The following is a 17822-nucleotide window of genomic DNA, read 5'->3' as shown; positions in this document are numbered from 1 at the left end:
GGTGAGAGGCAACTGCACCCCAAACTGAGCCCTCAGCAGCGTTTTCTGAGGCTCATCTTTGGAAGGTCTCCTGCTCCAGTGTGGGACAAAGCTTGGCTTCCTTCATTTGAGAGACACCAGCAGCACCAAGAGACCCAAACTCATTTACTTCATCTTTTCCAAGCCCAGTCTCCAGCATTCTACAGCACCCCACTCGTCCCAGGAAATTTCATCAATCCTTTGAAGTCTAGCCAAAATTTCACAGGCAAAAATGCCAAAATATCCTTGAGGATCAAGTTGCTGATGTAAAGAACATTGGCTAACCCCAATAATTTTATTTTCATATTTTAAAAGAGCCCAAAAATAACTATTCACCACCTTTTCCTCTGCTTGAGATTTTGAGAACAACCCGCCTACCAAAGAGTGTAATTCTCTTAGCACTAAGAATTTTGCATGGGTGGAACTCTTTAGCTAAAAGTGATGATAAATAACACCTCCTCAATCCTGCAATCTCCAGAAACAGTTTACAAGAACTAATGCATTAGGCTGATTTGCAATGTTAAACTTGAATTTCCCAACCCTCTGATGTCCACCTGAAGGATGCCAGGGGAGACATCAAGATCAAGGGAGCACAACACGAAGTTCAACTGTCTGAGGATCTTCCTTCCTCTCTGCCTTTGCTCTTGTGGGAATATCTAACTCTGTGACAAGTTTGTGTGTGGAGAATTAGCAGATATAACACATTGCCACATCCTGAAAGCTCATCCATAACCCCTCCAACAGCCTCACAGGACCCTCGCTCTGCTGGGAAGCACAACACCAGCCTGAAGCTGAGGGTACAACCCTCTAATGACAGATTTTTTTTTTTTTCAGCATTCACACAGCACTTAGGTGTTAAATCAGCAAAATTAAGCGGCATTTTTTCAACCTTGTGTACAGTTTATGTGCAAATGTTGCTAATTGATAAAAAAACTGTGTACACAGGTTCAAGAACTTGCCTGCACGTTCTTGTTACCTCTAGACCTGCCATACAAAGGCCCACACACGCTTCCATCAATGAAATGGGTCACATATGATTTTCTTTTAAAACTTATGCATACACTCAATGCAAAGCACCTTCTGAAGAGCCCAATAAAGGTATCAAAGAACAGCAGAATAATATCCTTTCCCCAATAAAACATATTTGCACTTTGAACTATGCATATTGTTTAACTCCATTCGGAATCCTATTATGAGAAACTTATTTTATGAGTCTGCCAAAAAGCCTGGTTACCAGAAGCATAATCACAGTAAGCAATAAAGGCTGACATGGAGGATATTTCTAGGCAATTACAGCAGGTGTTTTAAAGGCATAAAGCTGCAGAGTTATAAATCTATTTAGAGCCACAAACACAGAGAAACTAAAAGGCAACCAGAAGGTTCAAATTCGCACAGCAGACAAATATTGTTCCTCTTCCCCTGCAGAATACAGAGGCTGCAGGAACAAGCCCACAGTGAATTTCAGCAAGTCAGAAGAAAACAATATAAAATGCTGAGGTACAACAATCACTGCAAAATGAATGTAGTGTCTTCAAAGGAAGATGCAGCACACATATATACACATATATATATAATACATATATACACACATCCATATATATAAAAGATACAAAGCTCAAAAAAATCTTATCACTTAAGGACTGCTAGATTGCTTTTAAAATGCTGGTTTTTTTCAATTCAATTAAGCAGAGTGTAATGTCTTCTGTTACATGAAGAAGTTTGAAAAGACAGTCTAATGGGGGTGCCTACAAAAAGTAAAGTTGTAGATGTGACAAATCTTATTCAAAAACTTGTACATGAGCCATATCTACAATGCAGAATTGGTGTAGGGAACTCAGGGAGAGCTGACTTGCCAACACAACACGTAACTTTACAGAATGATTGCTGGTTATCAAAATTGCATAAGCCAAGAGACAACACCAACTATAAATATGACTACCAGCTATTCCACACAACCCCAACCGTCCTGCCAAGCCCTCCTTCATGTTCTCTCTCACACAGACAAAGGCCTCAAAGCCATGGGACATCTGCCAGGGAAACAAATGAAGTTAAAAAACCAGAAGAACATGAACATGTACTAACCTAAACTTGTGTGTTCTTTCTTCCCAATTCCTCCCCCTACAAAGACGACGTCTCAGTTTACTGTACTCTTTTCCTTCTCCCAACCAGTCTTAACTCTTGGACCAATGTTTTAAAGTTTCCCTACCTTTGAAAAAATAATGTTCAGTTCTTAAATGTTTTGCCAGATCTGGACCACACCCTGCCCTCTCCCAAAATCTTGGTTGTTTGTCTCCTATTGCACATAATCAATTATAGCCCTTTCAGGTTTGTATTTTGCATGGTGGGAGCTGATCCAGAGAGGAGATTGTGCTTGTGTGAGCTTGTGTGTTTACACAAACACTCACACACACGTACACACACCTTGACAGAACTGTTTTGTCTCTATAGAACTCAAGGGGATTTTCCTGAAACTGAGTTTTTCACTCCTAAGCAGATAAGCACTTGATAGAAAAAAAAGCAGCTGAAAATTTGACTCTTACCAGGTCATGCAAATCACTTAAAACACAAAAGGCAAGAGCAGAACCCCCATTATTCTATCACCATAAGAAATGGGAATCAATCATAAGCAATAAGTACAGAGAAATGCACAGAGACACCCAGCAGACCTCTCGAGCTCTGCTGTACATTTCCCTGTCCCCGCTGTTCCTCCCGGATTCAGTGTCAGGCACCAGCTCGGATGTTTGACAAAAAAGGGATGCGGCAGATTGCCCACCAGCCGCAGCGTGTGCTGCCAAGTGAGAAATACAAGCTTGGAAACAGGCTGGAGATTCCAGCCAGGACAGCAAGGCTCAGAGCATCACACCAGTGACATAACTGAGCGTGGTGGGGAGAGGCTGGAGGGGACGTGGGAAGTTATTGCATGAAATAACTCTGCAGTGCATGCAAAGGAGCTGTTCTCAGTACCCAGCAAGACAACTACATCATTTAGGATTGCCAAGAAATAGCTGCAGCTTTCTTCTTTCTGATTTTTCTTTTTTCACTAAGTCAAACAGCTAAATTCCCTTTACTATTCAAATGTGAATTTTCCAGCATAACTTCCCTGTGGATGTTCTGTACCTAAATTTTCTTTATTAGCTACAGTAAAGTGACAATCAGCTTTCAGAGCACTTGGCAGAACAAGGATCACCCTGGGTCTAGTTCACAACAACTCTGGGCTCCTACAACATTGGAAAAGAAAGTTTACACCCCAGAAAAGACAAGAATCATCTTGTTAATTTGTTTGGTACAACAGTGTGAACAGCACATGTAGACAAATACTCAATTTGTCTTCAGACACTTTTTAGAAGACAGACATTTTATCAGCGGATCTGTTAACACTTTCCTTCAGAAAATATGTTTCGCCTGCCAGCAAACAAACAACAAAATAATGTGTCATATCTGTAAAATGAGGGAGAGAAATAATCAAGATTAGCTTCAAAGTGTTGCAATAAAACAACAATAATCAAAGGCTGGGACACGGAACTTGTGTTTCAGCCGTGTGCTCACAGCCTCACATTTGCTCTTTTGCTCTGCAGTACCTGCGGCCACGGTGCCATTACACGGTGATTCTCCCCAGTTCTGCTATTTAACAATAACCAGAGGAATGTGATGCTCATGGACCCAGCGTGCCGTGGGCTGGAAGGCACTGCTGGAAACCAAAGCACCTCACACAGCCTGTGCTACACCCAGATGATCCCAAAAGGCAAATCAGCTCCACGCTGGGAAAGGCACCCTGAGATGGTGCTGTTTGTTCAACCCTTCTCAACTCAAGAAACACCACTGCAACTGACTTACCCACTAGCTTAAACTACAGGAAAAAACTGCAAAATTCTGTTATGTTTAACTTGACATCATAACTGCTAAGAAGTCCTCTATTTTGAATTCAGGGGTACACAGGAAACTTTAACCAATGAAAACACTTTTGAGCGAGGCTTCCAAGATCCTAAAAACATTTTTAGTAAGCTCCATAAATTGCACTTCTAATTAAGGATTAAATTTGGAGACTAAACACCTCTTTATTTGAGGGCAGGGAGGCTTAAATCTTTTTGTATTAATGCTGAGCTATATCATCTGATATTTTTGCTATGACCAACCTATAAAACCTGTCAGCTTCACTCAGTTTACACAGGGCTTTAATTATGTTTAACTAGAATCTGAATGATCTAATTACTTAACATCTTACAGCACAAACTACTGAGGACATCTGGTTGAGCAACTGGCAAAGGAGTTGGGGAAATAAAACCACTCTTGTGTACCCTGCTCAGGACCCCTGCAAACAGATCTCCCTCCAGACAGCTTCTTTCTTCCATCTCACCTGAAATTTCTGCTGCCTGAAAACAGCTCTGTGAGAACAAATCATCCACCAGCTCAAAGAAAATAGTCAGGTGAAGAAAAACTCTTAGTGCCATGAGCAGGATGATGGGACTTAGGAGAAGTTTTTTATTTTGCTTTGTTCATCATCTGGTGAAAATCCAGATCATGCTCTTGGCCTCTCTGGGCTCCTTCTCCCACCATTCTCCAGGGACTGAGACACGGGGGATCACCCTGAGCACAAAACCACTAAAACTGGTGTCAGCTCACCTACATCATGAAGCTCTCACACCTGCAAGCCTTGAAGATTTTAAAGTGTTTAACCTCTAAGGGAGCAGATCTTAGTAAAACCAGGGAAAACTCCACTGGGGGGACTATGAAGTCACCCTGAGGTTAAACTGGGAATAAGCAGCAATATGAGCTGAGGATCCTTTTGGCCACGAACGCTTAAATGGTTTCCATAATGTCAGCCTTGGTCACAGTCTTTCCCCTGGCTTGGCTCCCTGCCAGGGTGATATCACACTTCATACCTGAGGACTGTTCAAAGAAAAGGGTGCCCAAAACACAGCAAGCTGCTGTCATGACCCATATTGAGCAGACAAGCTCCCACTTTAATCTCTTTGCCTTGAAACCGCAGCGCGCTCACCCAACACATTAACCTGACGTGGTCAAAGAAGAAATAAAACCTGAAAGTTCTGGTTAAAAACCCAGCTAAATCTGCTGTTTTCTGTCTTTACTTTTCCTTAATGAACAGATGGAAACCAGCAATAACCATCTGGGTAAAGCAGCAATAGCTGTAAAGCACAATAATTCCACAAAAATACACTAACAAGGTCACTTAAGTGTTTCTCTAATTGTCTCTTGCCCGTGACCTTTTTCAAAGATCTCAGATGAAAAAAACAAAACCAAAACAACTTATGAAAGATCCTTTGGCATCTCTGACAGAGTCACAATTTGATTCTGTATCCTGGGGAAATTCCATTTGGGGAACAACATTCTGCCTTCCCAGATTTCCCCCAGACCTCCCAGGAAGAACATCCAGCTTTCCATGCTCCACGACAAAATTGATTATCCCTGAATGAGCAGTAAAACGAAACCATTCCTGTATGTGCAATGCAGTAAATGTTTTGGAATCCTTCAAGATCAAAGCCACTCTATTAATAAACTTATATTTTTATATTCCTTGCAGCTGAAAAATCCAATTAAAACACTACAGTGACCTTTTAGCAGAGAATGACTGTCACAGTGAGGACAGGATCAGAAGACACCCGAAGCAGAGTTCCAGCAAAAATGGGATAGACAGGAAAAGAGACTCTTGCAGTTGTTTTACTTCAGTCACTGGGGTGGTAAAGGGTGGCCTAATTCAATAGGAAGATCTGAGAGGCTTTTATTAGGTCTCCCAAGTAGTGTAACTGACAGTTAAACAAACAAAGTGTCAGGCCTTAAGTCAGCATTTAGAAAGTAAATTTATAATGAAGAGCTGACAATCAAGACACTGTACAAAGGGGCTGCTGCCAACCAACAACTTAAAAAAAAAATAAAAAGGCAGCTGGATATGGAATGAATATTTCCTACCATTGAAATTAACTTCACAACTGGTTGGTAAAATGATTACAGCAAATAAATAGGGCACAAAACACTATGAAGTGTGACTGCAGTTTGCCATGACATCCCTGGAAGCAAGGCAGGAGCACTGGATGCCAGCCCAGCAGCAGTGCCTGTGCTCTCCCACACCAGGCATCCCCACTGCCTCACCAGCTCCCATCCCATCCACCTCATGCACAGAACACCAAAATGCACCCAAAAAATGAAAACTAACACACAGAGCCATCATCTCCTGGCATCAGGAGCTTTCACACTGGCAGGAGAAAGCCTCTAAGCCCAATTCCTGCCATCACCTTTCACCAGGCAGCATCCTGGCAGCTATCGGAGTGCAGACCAGGAGCTGGAGACACAACAACCTTTGGCACACAGCAGCAGCCGGGCACAGAGAGCCCCTTCCCAACCCAGCAGCCTGTGCTGCATGGCCAAGCACAGAGTGCTGCAGGCCCAGGGTAACTTTGCAGCCCTTGCAGTGAAGTTAATTTTTAAGAAGATGGCGCGTATGACAGCTCTGGGGCACAGTGACCACTTTCTAAGATCCTGAAATCAATCTCAACTATTAAATTCTTTTTCTAATCCCAGTTAAAGTAGGTTTTCACAGTTCCAATTTTAGACTTCAAGTTCTATTTACAGGACAGAAAATCCCAGATAGTGACACTAATCAAGTTTTACTTAGCTTGGCATATTAAAGAACTAACTATTCTCAGGATATGCCAGAACATCTCAGATGCTAACAGATTTTAATTTATCATTTAAACCAAGCTGATCACAGCACAGTGTGTGTGATGTTTTAATAATTTGTGCTGTATTCAACACATCACTCCAAGAAAAAAATCCCACTCAGTTCTGGTCTCACTGGCTGATGGCCTGGAGCACAGCAAAGGCCTCACAAAGAGAAAAAATGTGTATCACAAATTGTACAGAAGAACTCAGCTGTTAAAATAAAACTTTCCAGCCCTGGGACTGACCAAAACTCTGCCTGCTCTTAAAAGAAAATGTGAAACCACCTCATGAGCATGGAAACAGCAAACCATTGGACATAAAACTGAGAGCACGGCTTGGTAAAATAGTTTAATTTGATCCAAATCCTGACCTGAACTAGAGAATTAATCCTCAGTCCTGAAGGGGTGAAGGACTGTCAGCAACACTGATGGCATCCAGAGTCTGGCAGGACCAGGAAAGTACAAAAATAAAATTCTCACAAAGTACAGAATAAATTCTTATAGAACAATTCTCCCCTCCTTACTGTCTGCTTCATCTTGAGAAAAAAGAGCACAGCACCCTCTGAGCTCACCCCTACAGGGCCACAAATATCCACTCACTTTTGGGAGGAATGAAAAAGAGATATTCTGAGTGTCAAGTGGTAATTAGGAGTATAAAGTACATTTACCTAAGAAAACAGGCAGATGTGTAGTGAACAGAGGCAGAGATGAGCAGAGAACACAATATGAGCAAGCTGCCCTTTTCCAGCATCCCAAGAATTTCAAAAGCAACTCTCCATGCCAAAGAAAATGTGCAGAAACCTATAAGCAAAAGAAAACTCGAGCTCCTGAAAGAGGCAGGGCAGAGCTGGAAGAAGGGAAGGGAGGAGAAACCAGTGCACTCAACTGTATTCTTTAAATCCATGGAACACTTGCACTCACCTAAAAGAAACTGAGGTTACAATTGTGTAAATAGCTCAGCACAAAAGTCTCTCCACAGAAAATCAATTGCAAGACTACTGGCTCCTTGTTTTTAAATGTTTAATATTATCCCATCCCCACAATTAATATCAGAACAGCAGCTATGCTCATACCAGACATACCAAACCAAAGCTGAGTTTTATCAATATTAACACACACAGATCTGCAGCAGAAAAACAGATATGTAGTTCACTGACAAAATTAACATTTTTGTGTTTCAGATCCTAGACAAAGGATACATTTTATTTATGGATGAAAATGAAACAAACATCTTTAAGTGACAACATGATACAAATTTACTTTGACATGAACATGCAATAAAACGTGTAAACACCCAATAAAAATAAAATGAAAAATAATTACAGACAAGACACAAGTATAAATTTTATTGAGCTACTGTGACAACATTTGTGTGTCACATCAACGAAATAACAAGAAACTGAATGGAATTGATTAGAAACATGAGATAAAGGCAGAGATGAGAGGCTGCTGGACTGGGGTGGAGAGATTCATCTTTGCTCACAACTTAACCCTGGGCTGGGCAGAAAGGGCAGCTCCTTCAGCCAAGCTCAGCCAGAAACTCTGACTACACACGAGCTAAAACTTCAGCACATGCAGCAATGCTCACTGGGTGTTGTCCTAAACAGGAATAAAGTTTATCCACCTTTGCCAAGCTCAGGGGCCAGGAGCACAGCCCCAGCATGGAGCAGGACACGAGCAGGAGACGGATATTCCTGATGGCACAAGCAGCACAGATAAAGCAAAGATAAAGCAAAAATCAACGTCACTGACAGCCCAAGCAGGCTGCTGGTACACTACAGAGCCTGGGTAATTTGGATAAAAGGGAAAAGTTGAAAGAAATGGTTTCAAGCTAGCCCATGCTATGTGTTTGGTGAGTTATGAATTTCAGCCTTTAAGTACATGTGCAGCACATCATGTAAGAACTGCTCTGCACATCTCACTTTGGCCATCCAGGGGGCTCAAAGGCTCCCAGTTACTGCCCTTAAAACTTACTGCCCTGAAAACCACCTTACTGCCCTTAAAACCACCTTACTGCCCTTAAAACCATCAGAGTGTGGCTTGGGATGGAGGATCCTCCCTGCCCCTGGCCCGTCCTGCTGGAACAGGGAGCTGTTTGAAACCTTGGGCTGAAGCTTGACATGATGCAACCACAAACTGCTGAATTTTTAATTCAATGTTCATATAGCTGGCTGCCTATAATGTAAATTTTAAACAGCCTTCAATATACAGAGAAATCTGAAGGGAAACTTGATAAATTGTACATTACACCAAACAACAGGGAGGCATGTTTTAAAGTAAGAGTGTCTATATATGAGTAACTCTAGATTATAACTTCATAACCAAGGGCATGAAACAATTTTTCCAGTGATTTAGTACCAATCATTCTCAATATTCTTTTAGGACAACCAACACTCTTTTCACATATATTTCTGTAGAAATTGTTTTCAGCAACAGCCTGAAAAGCACCTACAAATCAGCACATTTAAAATATTGAGAACAAAGGTGCAGAAAATGTAACCACTGAGTCTTGTTTATCCACAAAGCAGAATTAAGTAGCAGCAAAACCCAACAGTAAATGCTAAGTCATAATCAAAGAGGGGCTGGGGGCACTATCAGTGTTTCCCAGAAGGAGAAGCAAACCAGTGCAGGCAAGGGAGGGGCTCAGGGCATGGGGCAGCTCCTGGGACTGCAGCTCCCAGCCCATCTGAGAGCCACTGCCACCTCCTGACTGTGCTCACACTGAACCTGAAGCAGTTCAAGGCTCTGGGTGTCAGCACACTGCCCACAGTGATGCTCACACACAGACATTTTTGATACACACCAGCTTCAGCTCAGCCTTGCTAAGAGAAATCTTTCGTTTTCTCTAGAATATTGGTTCAGCAACACCGTGAAACCACAAACACCTACCAGAGATACTGAGAGCAGAAGGAACAAGATTTAACCCATCAAACTTCCACTGCATCTCATCGTCTGCAACACTCTCTTTTGGCTTTGCAGTTTTGTTTCTACAGGAATAAACCAGGGCATTTCCACTCAAAACATACAAGCTTTTGCCATCTAAGATATACCTAGTCTGAGTCTTCATTAAAAAAAAAAAAATTTAAAAAAGGCAAAAGCGATGAAATTCCCTGGGTTTTTTACCACCTCCTTTATTTTACAGTAAGAACAATGAGAATGCTTCTCCTATTCATAATACCTGAAAATATAATGCAGGTGGATAGAAAGCTACCAGGAAACACAAACCCTTGACTGTCACAGGGCAACATTAAAACCTGCCAGTGCACTCTTCAGTCACACCATCACCTCAGCATCTCATGGACAGATTTTCCCAGGGTGTTCCCACAAGGACAGCCTGGAGCAAACCCCAGGTGATCTAAGGTGAGCAAGGGCAGGTGAGTGGATTTGGTGGCAACACTACAGCCAGGCATTTGTTGGGAGATCCACCACAGTGCCCAGTGCACTGCCCAGTATTTATATAAAGGCTAAAATAATCTCTCCTCTCCCAACTGTACTGCAAGGAATTTCATTTCCAAGTCCTAGGTTTGTGCTCACTCCTTACCTCCTTCCCTTCTTCACCACTTCCCTCTACCCCTCCACTCCTTTAAGCAGTGTCACTTCCCCCACACCACTTGTTTTAATTTTTACTTCCCTCTAACATTGCTGCCCTCAGCCAGTCACACGTGAGCCACAGACAGCAACCAACATTTCTCAGCAAGGACAGACCTCTGCAATGTGTCAGAAGTGTCCTGCACACACCCTCCCCAAGCCCATAAAAGCAATCCCACGGTGACGTGACAGAGCAGCAGTGCTGGACCATCCCACCTCCACAGCTCAGGGATAGGATAAAATGTTTCCAGGAATCAGACCATGGCTTGGTCTCACCTGAATTCCCATGTGCAGGGCACACCTGGGCTCACCTATACAAAATCACTGGATTCCCCTATACAAAATCCCTGGATTCAGCAAGAGGAATGGTCAGGTTCCCATGGGATTTGTGCAGCCATTTAGCCACATTTTATCCTATCATTCACAGAAAGCTTGTGCTGGCACTCCAGATGCTGCAGTCTCCAGGCTTGCTCATTCACTAAGGTACATTTCCACACAAAAGAGCAGAACCACAGGATCTGCTCAGCTCTGATGTATGAACTCCTGTGAAAAGCCTCCGAGACAGCCATGGCCTACATCCGTACGTGCCTCAAAGTGCTCACAACCAGAGACACAAAGATATGGGGGAATTCAAAGCATCTACACACAGCAGCTTAAAATACTTCTGTGCATCTGCTTTTGAGCCTTTCCAAAATGAGTAATCTTCACCTCTGTCTTCCCAGAGCAGATCACTGGGGTGCATGAGGAGGAGGAGGATGAGCAGCACCCCAGCTGCCCTCCCTGCTCCCCAGCACAGCTCCAGCCCCCACAGAAACTTCCTTATTGCCCCAACTGCCGACAAAGAAATCGAATTATTGCAAGGCAAGGGGGCAAGTGAATTGCCAGGGAGGCAAAAAGCTGTTAGAATTAGTGAGACAGGCTCCAGCTGCAAACCCCTGCCTGCTGTAACACACACAGGAGCTGTCGGGCACCTCCCGGCTTTAACACCTTCGTACCAAAATTATCTTTATTCAGGGTAAATGTTTAACTCTGCTAAGTAACAGTAAGAACTGCAGTGTCTTTCTAGAAAGAACAGAAGCACAGCCAGGGTACAGTGGTGGATCTGCTGCAAATTCCTCACTGCCTAGTTCGTTCCTGGAAATCCAAATTACTGTTGGACAGGAGTGGAGACCTTTGTTACATCCAACAACCGACACCCAACTGTGTTTAATCTTTTATAAAAACTTAACATCCAACAATCTGTCTGCATTCCACGTTCTGCACAACCCAACCAGTGCAATAGCCTGTATTTTCTTCATTATAACTGCCAATAAAGGCAGAAATCGCTGATTTGCCTTGTCAAACCAGAGACAACAAAAACAAGCTGAGAACATATGTCACAAAATGAGTAGGATTTATCTTCTGTTCACTAATTTAAGGGCACTATTTCTGACTGTGAGGTTCAAGTTTCTCCCATCTTTCCTGGTACATTCAACATCATGTGTGAGCACTCCAGAACAAGTCTCTTTATCCAACATTCCTTGTCTTCTGCGAACAATTTCATTTCAGCTTTTCCCCTCTCATCCTCAAATCTTTCTCCTCACTCCCCCATTCCAGCAGAGAGAAACACTGTCACTATATTCCCAATACAGAAAACATTTTATTTTCAAGGCCTTCCCAAAAAAGATATGGGAAAGAACCAAGCACAGGTGCAAGAAAAACCTGAATACACAAGATGGGAACTTATCACCCTGCTTACCTAGAAAGCCTTACAAGTGCACACTGCCTGCCTGGTGTCTCAAAAAATACCAATAATCCACATATGTGCCCGTTCTCTACCCAATAAATAAGCTGCCTTTATTCTCAGCCCCAGTGTGATCAAACTGAAACTCTGGATTATGCATTTTTCTACATCCACTTTTTGCATTACAAATCAGCTTGCAAATAAAGAATAACTGTTCACTGGAATTTCAGACCGCATGTAATTTCTTCTCTAGAAAATGTTTCACCCATTACTTATTTTGCATTGTTACATACAGCCAACCAGTGTGATTTTTCTTCAGAAAACTCCCAAGCATTACCATATCCCAAACCCTCCCTACTGCACTTCCCAATACATCATCCAGTTAACCACAAACTTGGCACTGGAGCAGAGTGACCGAAGCAGGCAGTGACTCTGCCACATTTCTGATGGGCATTATTTCATTGCAGGAATGGAACAAGGCATAGAAAAGCTCTCAGAGATTTATTCCCAAGGAACAGAACTCAAGGAATCCTAAGAAAGACCAGTTCTTGTGCCAGAAGTGCATCAAGGGCCTTTCTTCTGGTACGTCACGTGCGGTGGGTGTCCAGGGACACCACCCTGAGCCCCACAAGCTGCCAAAGCTTTCCTGCTGTGATTGCTCTCAGAGCATCTTGGCAGCAGTGCCCTGGCTCTGCCCTCCCTCCCTTCCTGCAGGAACACCCAGCTGCCTTCACCTCTCCTCTCTGAGCAGCTAAAGGGAGCAGAAACGTGCCTACAGCACCTGGAGGCTTTTTTCCACATGCACATTCAGCTACCACTATAAAGAGAGAACCCCTGACGACTTTTGGGACAGAAACAATTCTACAACGACCTGCACAAATTAAACACTCAGACCTGATCATTAATTCCACTTCTGATGAAACAACAAACTCCTTCACACATCAGCTTGTGCTCTGGTACCATCAGACCCAACTAAACCACACCAACAACTCCACCTGTTTCAAATTCAGTAACAGAAGTACTTCAGTATTTAAAAGCTATTCATTACAACTTATTTTTCCAGATTTTGTTGCAGATTTTATAAGTTTCAATAGTTTACCCTAAGCAATTAGTCACAGCCTGCACAGAACTAATATTCTACCCTTACTTCAATCATATATGATGCAATACCAGGATGAGATTTTAAAAAACAAACACATTAAGATTTGCCTTAAGATTTTCACTCCTCAGCTTGATGGTAACAAGTTCTGCCATTCTGCTCAAAAGCAGTAAGAAACTGTAGTTTTTACCAGAATGTGAGCCTGTCCTAAAAAGCTACAATGACATTTTGAGAACTTGTGTTTATTGTCAAAATAACTACAGATAGTTTAAGTTTTCAAAGGGTATTAACTTCTTCCATTTGTCCTCAGAGCTGTGGCTCAAGCTGGACTTACTCCTGCTGGTCAGAGAGACCAGCTGCCTCCTCTGATACTGATATATACACCCATATTCAGAAATATTCAGCAAGCTGTCAAGGAGAGCTGCATGCTGTGCCCACGGGAACACAACGCTCCCTTTCCTGTTCCCCAGCAAAAGGTTGTTTTTAGAGTGAAGGTGATGGGGACACCAAAAACTACAAACAAACCAGGACCACGGAACAGCAGGTTACCTTCACGCTGCTGATCTGATTCCAATCACGCAGCTGCTCCCAGACAGGACGTGCAGCTCTAACTGGAGGGCAGCCGCATTCCTCCAGTGCTTTCACCTGCTTTTACTGCCACAGTACTCACTATTTGCAAGGGGCCGCTTTCTCTGAGCACTGCAACTCCCTCCCCATCAAACATGGGTCAATTTACCACCACACAGCACACTGAGGCAGCAATGCCATGCCCATTCCAGTTTCTTTAGGATCATGCCAACCTTTGCTACAGAAAAGGGTTAATGTTCAGCTGCGTGCCTCGCAGGTACAGTCTCCAGTGAAAAACCCCGTTTGATACCTGTAGGAAGCTGCCATTTTTGCATCTCATATTCCATTTGTGAACAGACCTTTTTGTTCTTTAATCCAAGTTCTGAATTATTTAATCCTGTCTCCAACACTTGAAACATCTTTCCTTATAAACAAGGGGTTATTTAGCGAAAGGAAATAAATAATTTAAAAAGTCAGACCCTAAAGTGTTCCTGGCTCTGTTTTTAATTAATATTGATACAATCTGGAGAAACCTGCTGCTTAATATTACAAGGCAGGTCGAAGCTCATCAACAGTTAAACATCTCCTCCTAACAGAAGGTGGAAGAGGAAGTTGGGAGCAGGTGGGTGCCAGCGCTCCGGTCCCAGCTCCTCACAACTTTCTCATGCACACAGAGCTCCAAAGCCCTCACACCCCGAGCTGGAGTTCTGCAGGGCTCAGGTGGAATTGTGTTAAGCATAAATCCTCCAGGCTTTCATGCTGGAACAGAGCGTACACGGAAGTATTTTTATTTTCTACAATTCCACGCTCGAAATGCGTCAGCGCAAGCGAAGGATGCGGACAGAGGGAGGCATGGACACTTCTGTGGGACTGAACTTCATCCCTGGAAATGATAGTTTTTATAGCACATTGCTTCATCTGCAAGTGGGAGTAAATATTACACTACTTCTTGGTGCAGATGGGTGGGTAAAAAAATAAATAAATAAAAAGCTAATTTGAAACAAATTAACTATTCTGCATAGGGAGGAAGGCATTCTCTCCCTTCCCCGGTCACTCCAGGGCTCTCTGCAGACAGAGTGCATGCAGAGTTAACAAACTCTGCGCTGCTCACAGCCTGCCTGCTGAACCTGCCAACAGGTGAACAGCCTCAATCCGCAGCACGGGTAAATAATCACCAGTCCTCAAAAGCAGGTAATGAATATTGTTCAAACAACTCTAAGCTGGCGTTACCAGAATGCTTCAAAGGAGAAGCTACAAGCTGTTCAAGTCAGACTGTCACATTTAGTCTGCAAAAACGAGATTAAGGTTTGTACAGTGATACTCCACAACAGGTTTTACAGTATGCACAGAAATTAAATTATGATAAAAGTGAGCTATTTTTTACTAAAAACAGAATAGAACAATCTATCAAAATGCCATTTGGCTGTGTTCATTACATTTTAGAATTTAATTTACATGATAGATACTTTAGCATAATATGTTTTAATCAATAAGCATTTCTGAAGGCTTTATTTTTATAGGCAATATTTAGACTTGTTCACCGTTAAATGTAACGCCACGGCAGCAATGTTCGGAGCGTTTATTTTCCTATGCTAAGCAAGTACAGCCACACGTACACAGAGGCAAAAGCAAAAGTCCACAATTAGAGATGTCAGACCGTGTTTAACTACATCTTAATTTAATCCATTTTATTTTATACAATTCTACATCTGGATCTCATTTTCTGTATTCCTGTAGGTATTCCGGGTCACTATTAAGAACCCTTTCAAGTTAGCAAAGTTCAGCCAAGTCTACCTTAATCCAAAACCTTTAAAAGAAACAATAAAACGCGAAAGGGGCTGGAAGACGACAGAGAAACCTGAAACAAAACGCTACTTTACCCCACCTCCTAATGCACCTGAAAGTCGGAAGGGACCGGCCTCCCAGCACAGATCCCACGCAGCACTTCCCCTTTCGGGGGCTGCCGGGGTGGGAGTTTTGAATATTACATATATAAATATATATGATATCGCTCCCGCACGCCCGACCGAGGGGAAGGGAGGGCGGCAGGACCCGGGTCCCGCTGCCGGCCCCCTGCGAGCATCCATCCCCTCACCTCCAGCGGGAATGCGGCTCTGCCCAGCATCAGCGCACCACCATCCCTCCGCCTGCCGCAGCCTCCGGCCGGCTCCACCGCCGCCTCCGCGGGGGCCAGGGTGGGCAGCCGCCGGCTTTCGAGCCAATTTATTTAAACGGGAGGCAGCGGCGGGTTCGGAGAGGCAGGGCAGCGCCTTCCTGCGCCAATCAACTGGGAGACACGCGTGTTGCAATCCCATTCACGGCGGGAGCAGCACCGATACAGCGTCTGACAACCCCCCCGGCCCGCCCCGGCCTTATCTGTAGCCCGGCAACTCAATTAAACCGTGGGGCCGCAATTCCCCCGGGGACGCTCCCCCGGGGCAGGGGGAGGGAGCCCCGTCTGCGAGGACTTTCCCTCGCAGGAAACGGCACTTCTGGGCTCTCCCGAGCCAGCACAGTAAAGCATCAATATTCCGCTCATCTGTCAGATCCTGGACAGCAGGAGAGGCTGGAGAGCCCGTGAATTATGTAACGTGCCCTCCCGCCGCCGCGGGGAGATGCGGCCGCGATGCCCCCCGCCGGCCGGGACGCCCCCGCGCCCCTCCCCGCGCGCGGCGCTGCCGCTGCCCTCCCGAGCCGCCCTCTCCGCGCACCGGGCGCTCGCCCCTTCCCACCCACCCCGCGGGACCCTCCGCCGCTCCCTCCCTCCCTCCTTGCCGGTGTCCCCGCGTCCCCTCCCCTGGCGGCCCGGCGCGGTGCCCGCGGCGGTCGCAGGGCGGCGGCCGGAGCCCCGCGCCCGGCGGAGCGGAGCGGAGCAGAGCGGAGCGAGGGCCGGCACCCCGCGGCGGCGGCGGGGAGCGTCCGCCCGCCCGGCCGGCACCACAGCGCCCCCAGCCCCCGCCGCTCCGCGCCTGCACCGCCAGCCCGCCCGGCGCCCCCACACAAAGTCCCAGCACTCGGTAAACTTTCCCCGGCTCCCGGCGGAGGAAAAGCGGCGGGGACGCGGCGGCGGGAAGGGGGCAGGCGGCGGGGAGGGAGAGGGAGGAGGCGCGCGGGGGATGAGCGGCGGCCGCCGGGAGTCCCGCCGCGCCCGCCGCCCCGCACGGCCCCGCCGCCGAGGGGGAGCGCGGAGCGGGGAAAGAGCAGCCCGGGACGGAGCGGGCGAAGCGGCGGCAGCCCCGGCAGCGGCGGCTCCGGCGCCATCTTGGGCTGATCGATGAATTGAACAAAGAGGATCAATTTCCGATGGGGCCGGTGATCGATGGCGGGGGGGGCGGAGGGAGCGGAGCGCCGCGGCCGGGCGGAGCGGGGGGTTCCCTTTAGGCGGCGCGGGCCGGCAGCGGGAGGAGGAGGGGGAGGCCGGGCCCGAGGGAAGGCGGAGAAGGGAGGGAGGGGGGGGTCCGGCGGCGCGGCCCGGCCGGTGCGGCGAGCGGGGGAGCCTGACCTGCAGCTGCTGTAAATCAAAGCGCTTCCAATATTGAAACATCGATCCCACATTGGCCGCCATCTTGAGACATATTGAGACAGAGTGAGCGGCTGATAGAGAGAGAGGGGCTGGAGTTCAGGAGCCGGGAGGGAGGGGGAGGGAGGGAGGGAGGGAGAGAGGGAGGGAGCCGGCGGGAGGGGGGAGGAGGGGCGGGGGGGCAAGGGGGAGGGAGGCGGGCAGGGAGCGCCCAAATCCCGGCCTGGAGCCCGCCCGGAACACGGACTCAGCCCGCGCGCTCCCGTGGGGGGGGGTGTGTGGAGGGGGCGCCGCGGGCGCGCGCTCACGGCGACCCCGCACCCGCGGGGAGGGCGCGCGGGACACGCGGGGACAGCGCGCGGCCGTGCGGGGACAAGCGCGCGGAGCGCGGCCGCGCCGCGCGGGGGGATGCGGGGACAGCGGCGCGGGGCGGGGGAACGCGGGGACAGCGGCGCGGGGGGCACGGCACCGCGGGGATACGAGCACGGCCGGGCAGCGCGGGGGGACGCGGGGATGCTGCGCCGGGGGGATGCGCGGCGGTGCGGGAGGGGTGCGGGTTCACGGCAGCGCATCGCCCGGCCAATGGTGCCCGGAGCGGCGGCGCGGGGGGAGCCCGCCCGGGGAGCCGCGGGG

General features: G+C 46.7%; 1 protein-coding gene across 7 annotated transcripts in view; it reads right to left on the bottom strand.

The window, feature by feature from the left end:
• Positions 1-17303, bottom strand: part of CUX1 (cut like homeobox 1) — a 273254-nt gene extending 255951 nt beyond the window's left edge. For 6 of the 7 annotated variants that reach the window (XM_054287447.1, XM_054287441.1, XM_054287444.1 and 3 more), the window contains exon 1: positions 17172-17303. In XM_054287447.1, coding sequence (XP_054143422.1) covers positions 17172-17234 — 63 coding nt within the window. In that variant the 5' untranslated portion in view covers positions 17235-17303. Of the gene's footprint in view, positions 1-15764; positions 15835-17171 lie in introns of those variants that run through there. The other variant, XM_054287443.1, reaches the window with a different exon arrangement.
• Between the last annotated feature and the right edge of the window lie 519 nt (positions 17304-17822).

Source organism: Melozone crissalis, unplaced genomic scaffold, assembly GCF_028551555.1.
Source record: "Melozone crissalis strain CALT ecotype California unplaced genomic scaffold, PUWL_Pcris_2 ptg000057l_1, whole genome shotgun sequence".
NCBI lineage: Eukaryota > Metazoa > Chordata > Aves > Passeriformes > Passerellidae > Melozone > Melozone crissalis.
The sequence above is the reverse complement of the archived record's forward strand: the minus strand, read 5'-3'. Positions and strand labels throughout refer to the sequence as shown.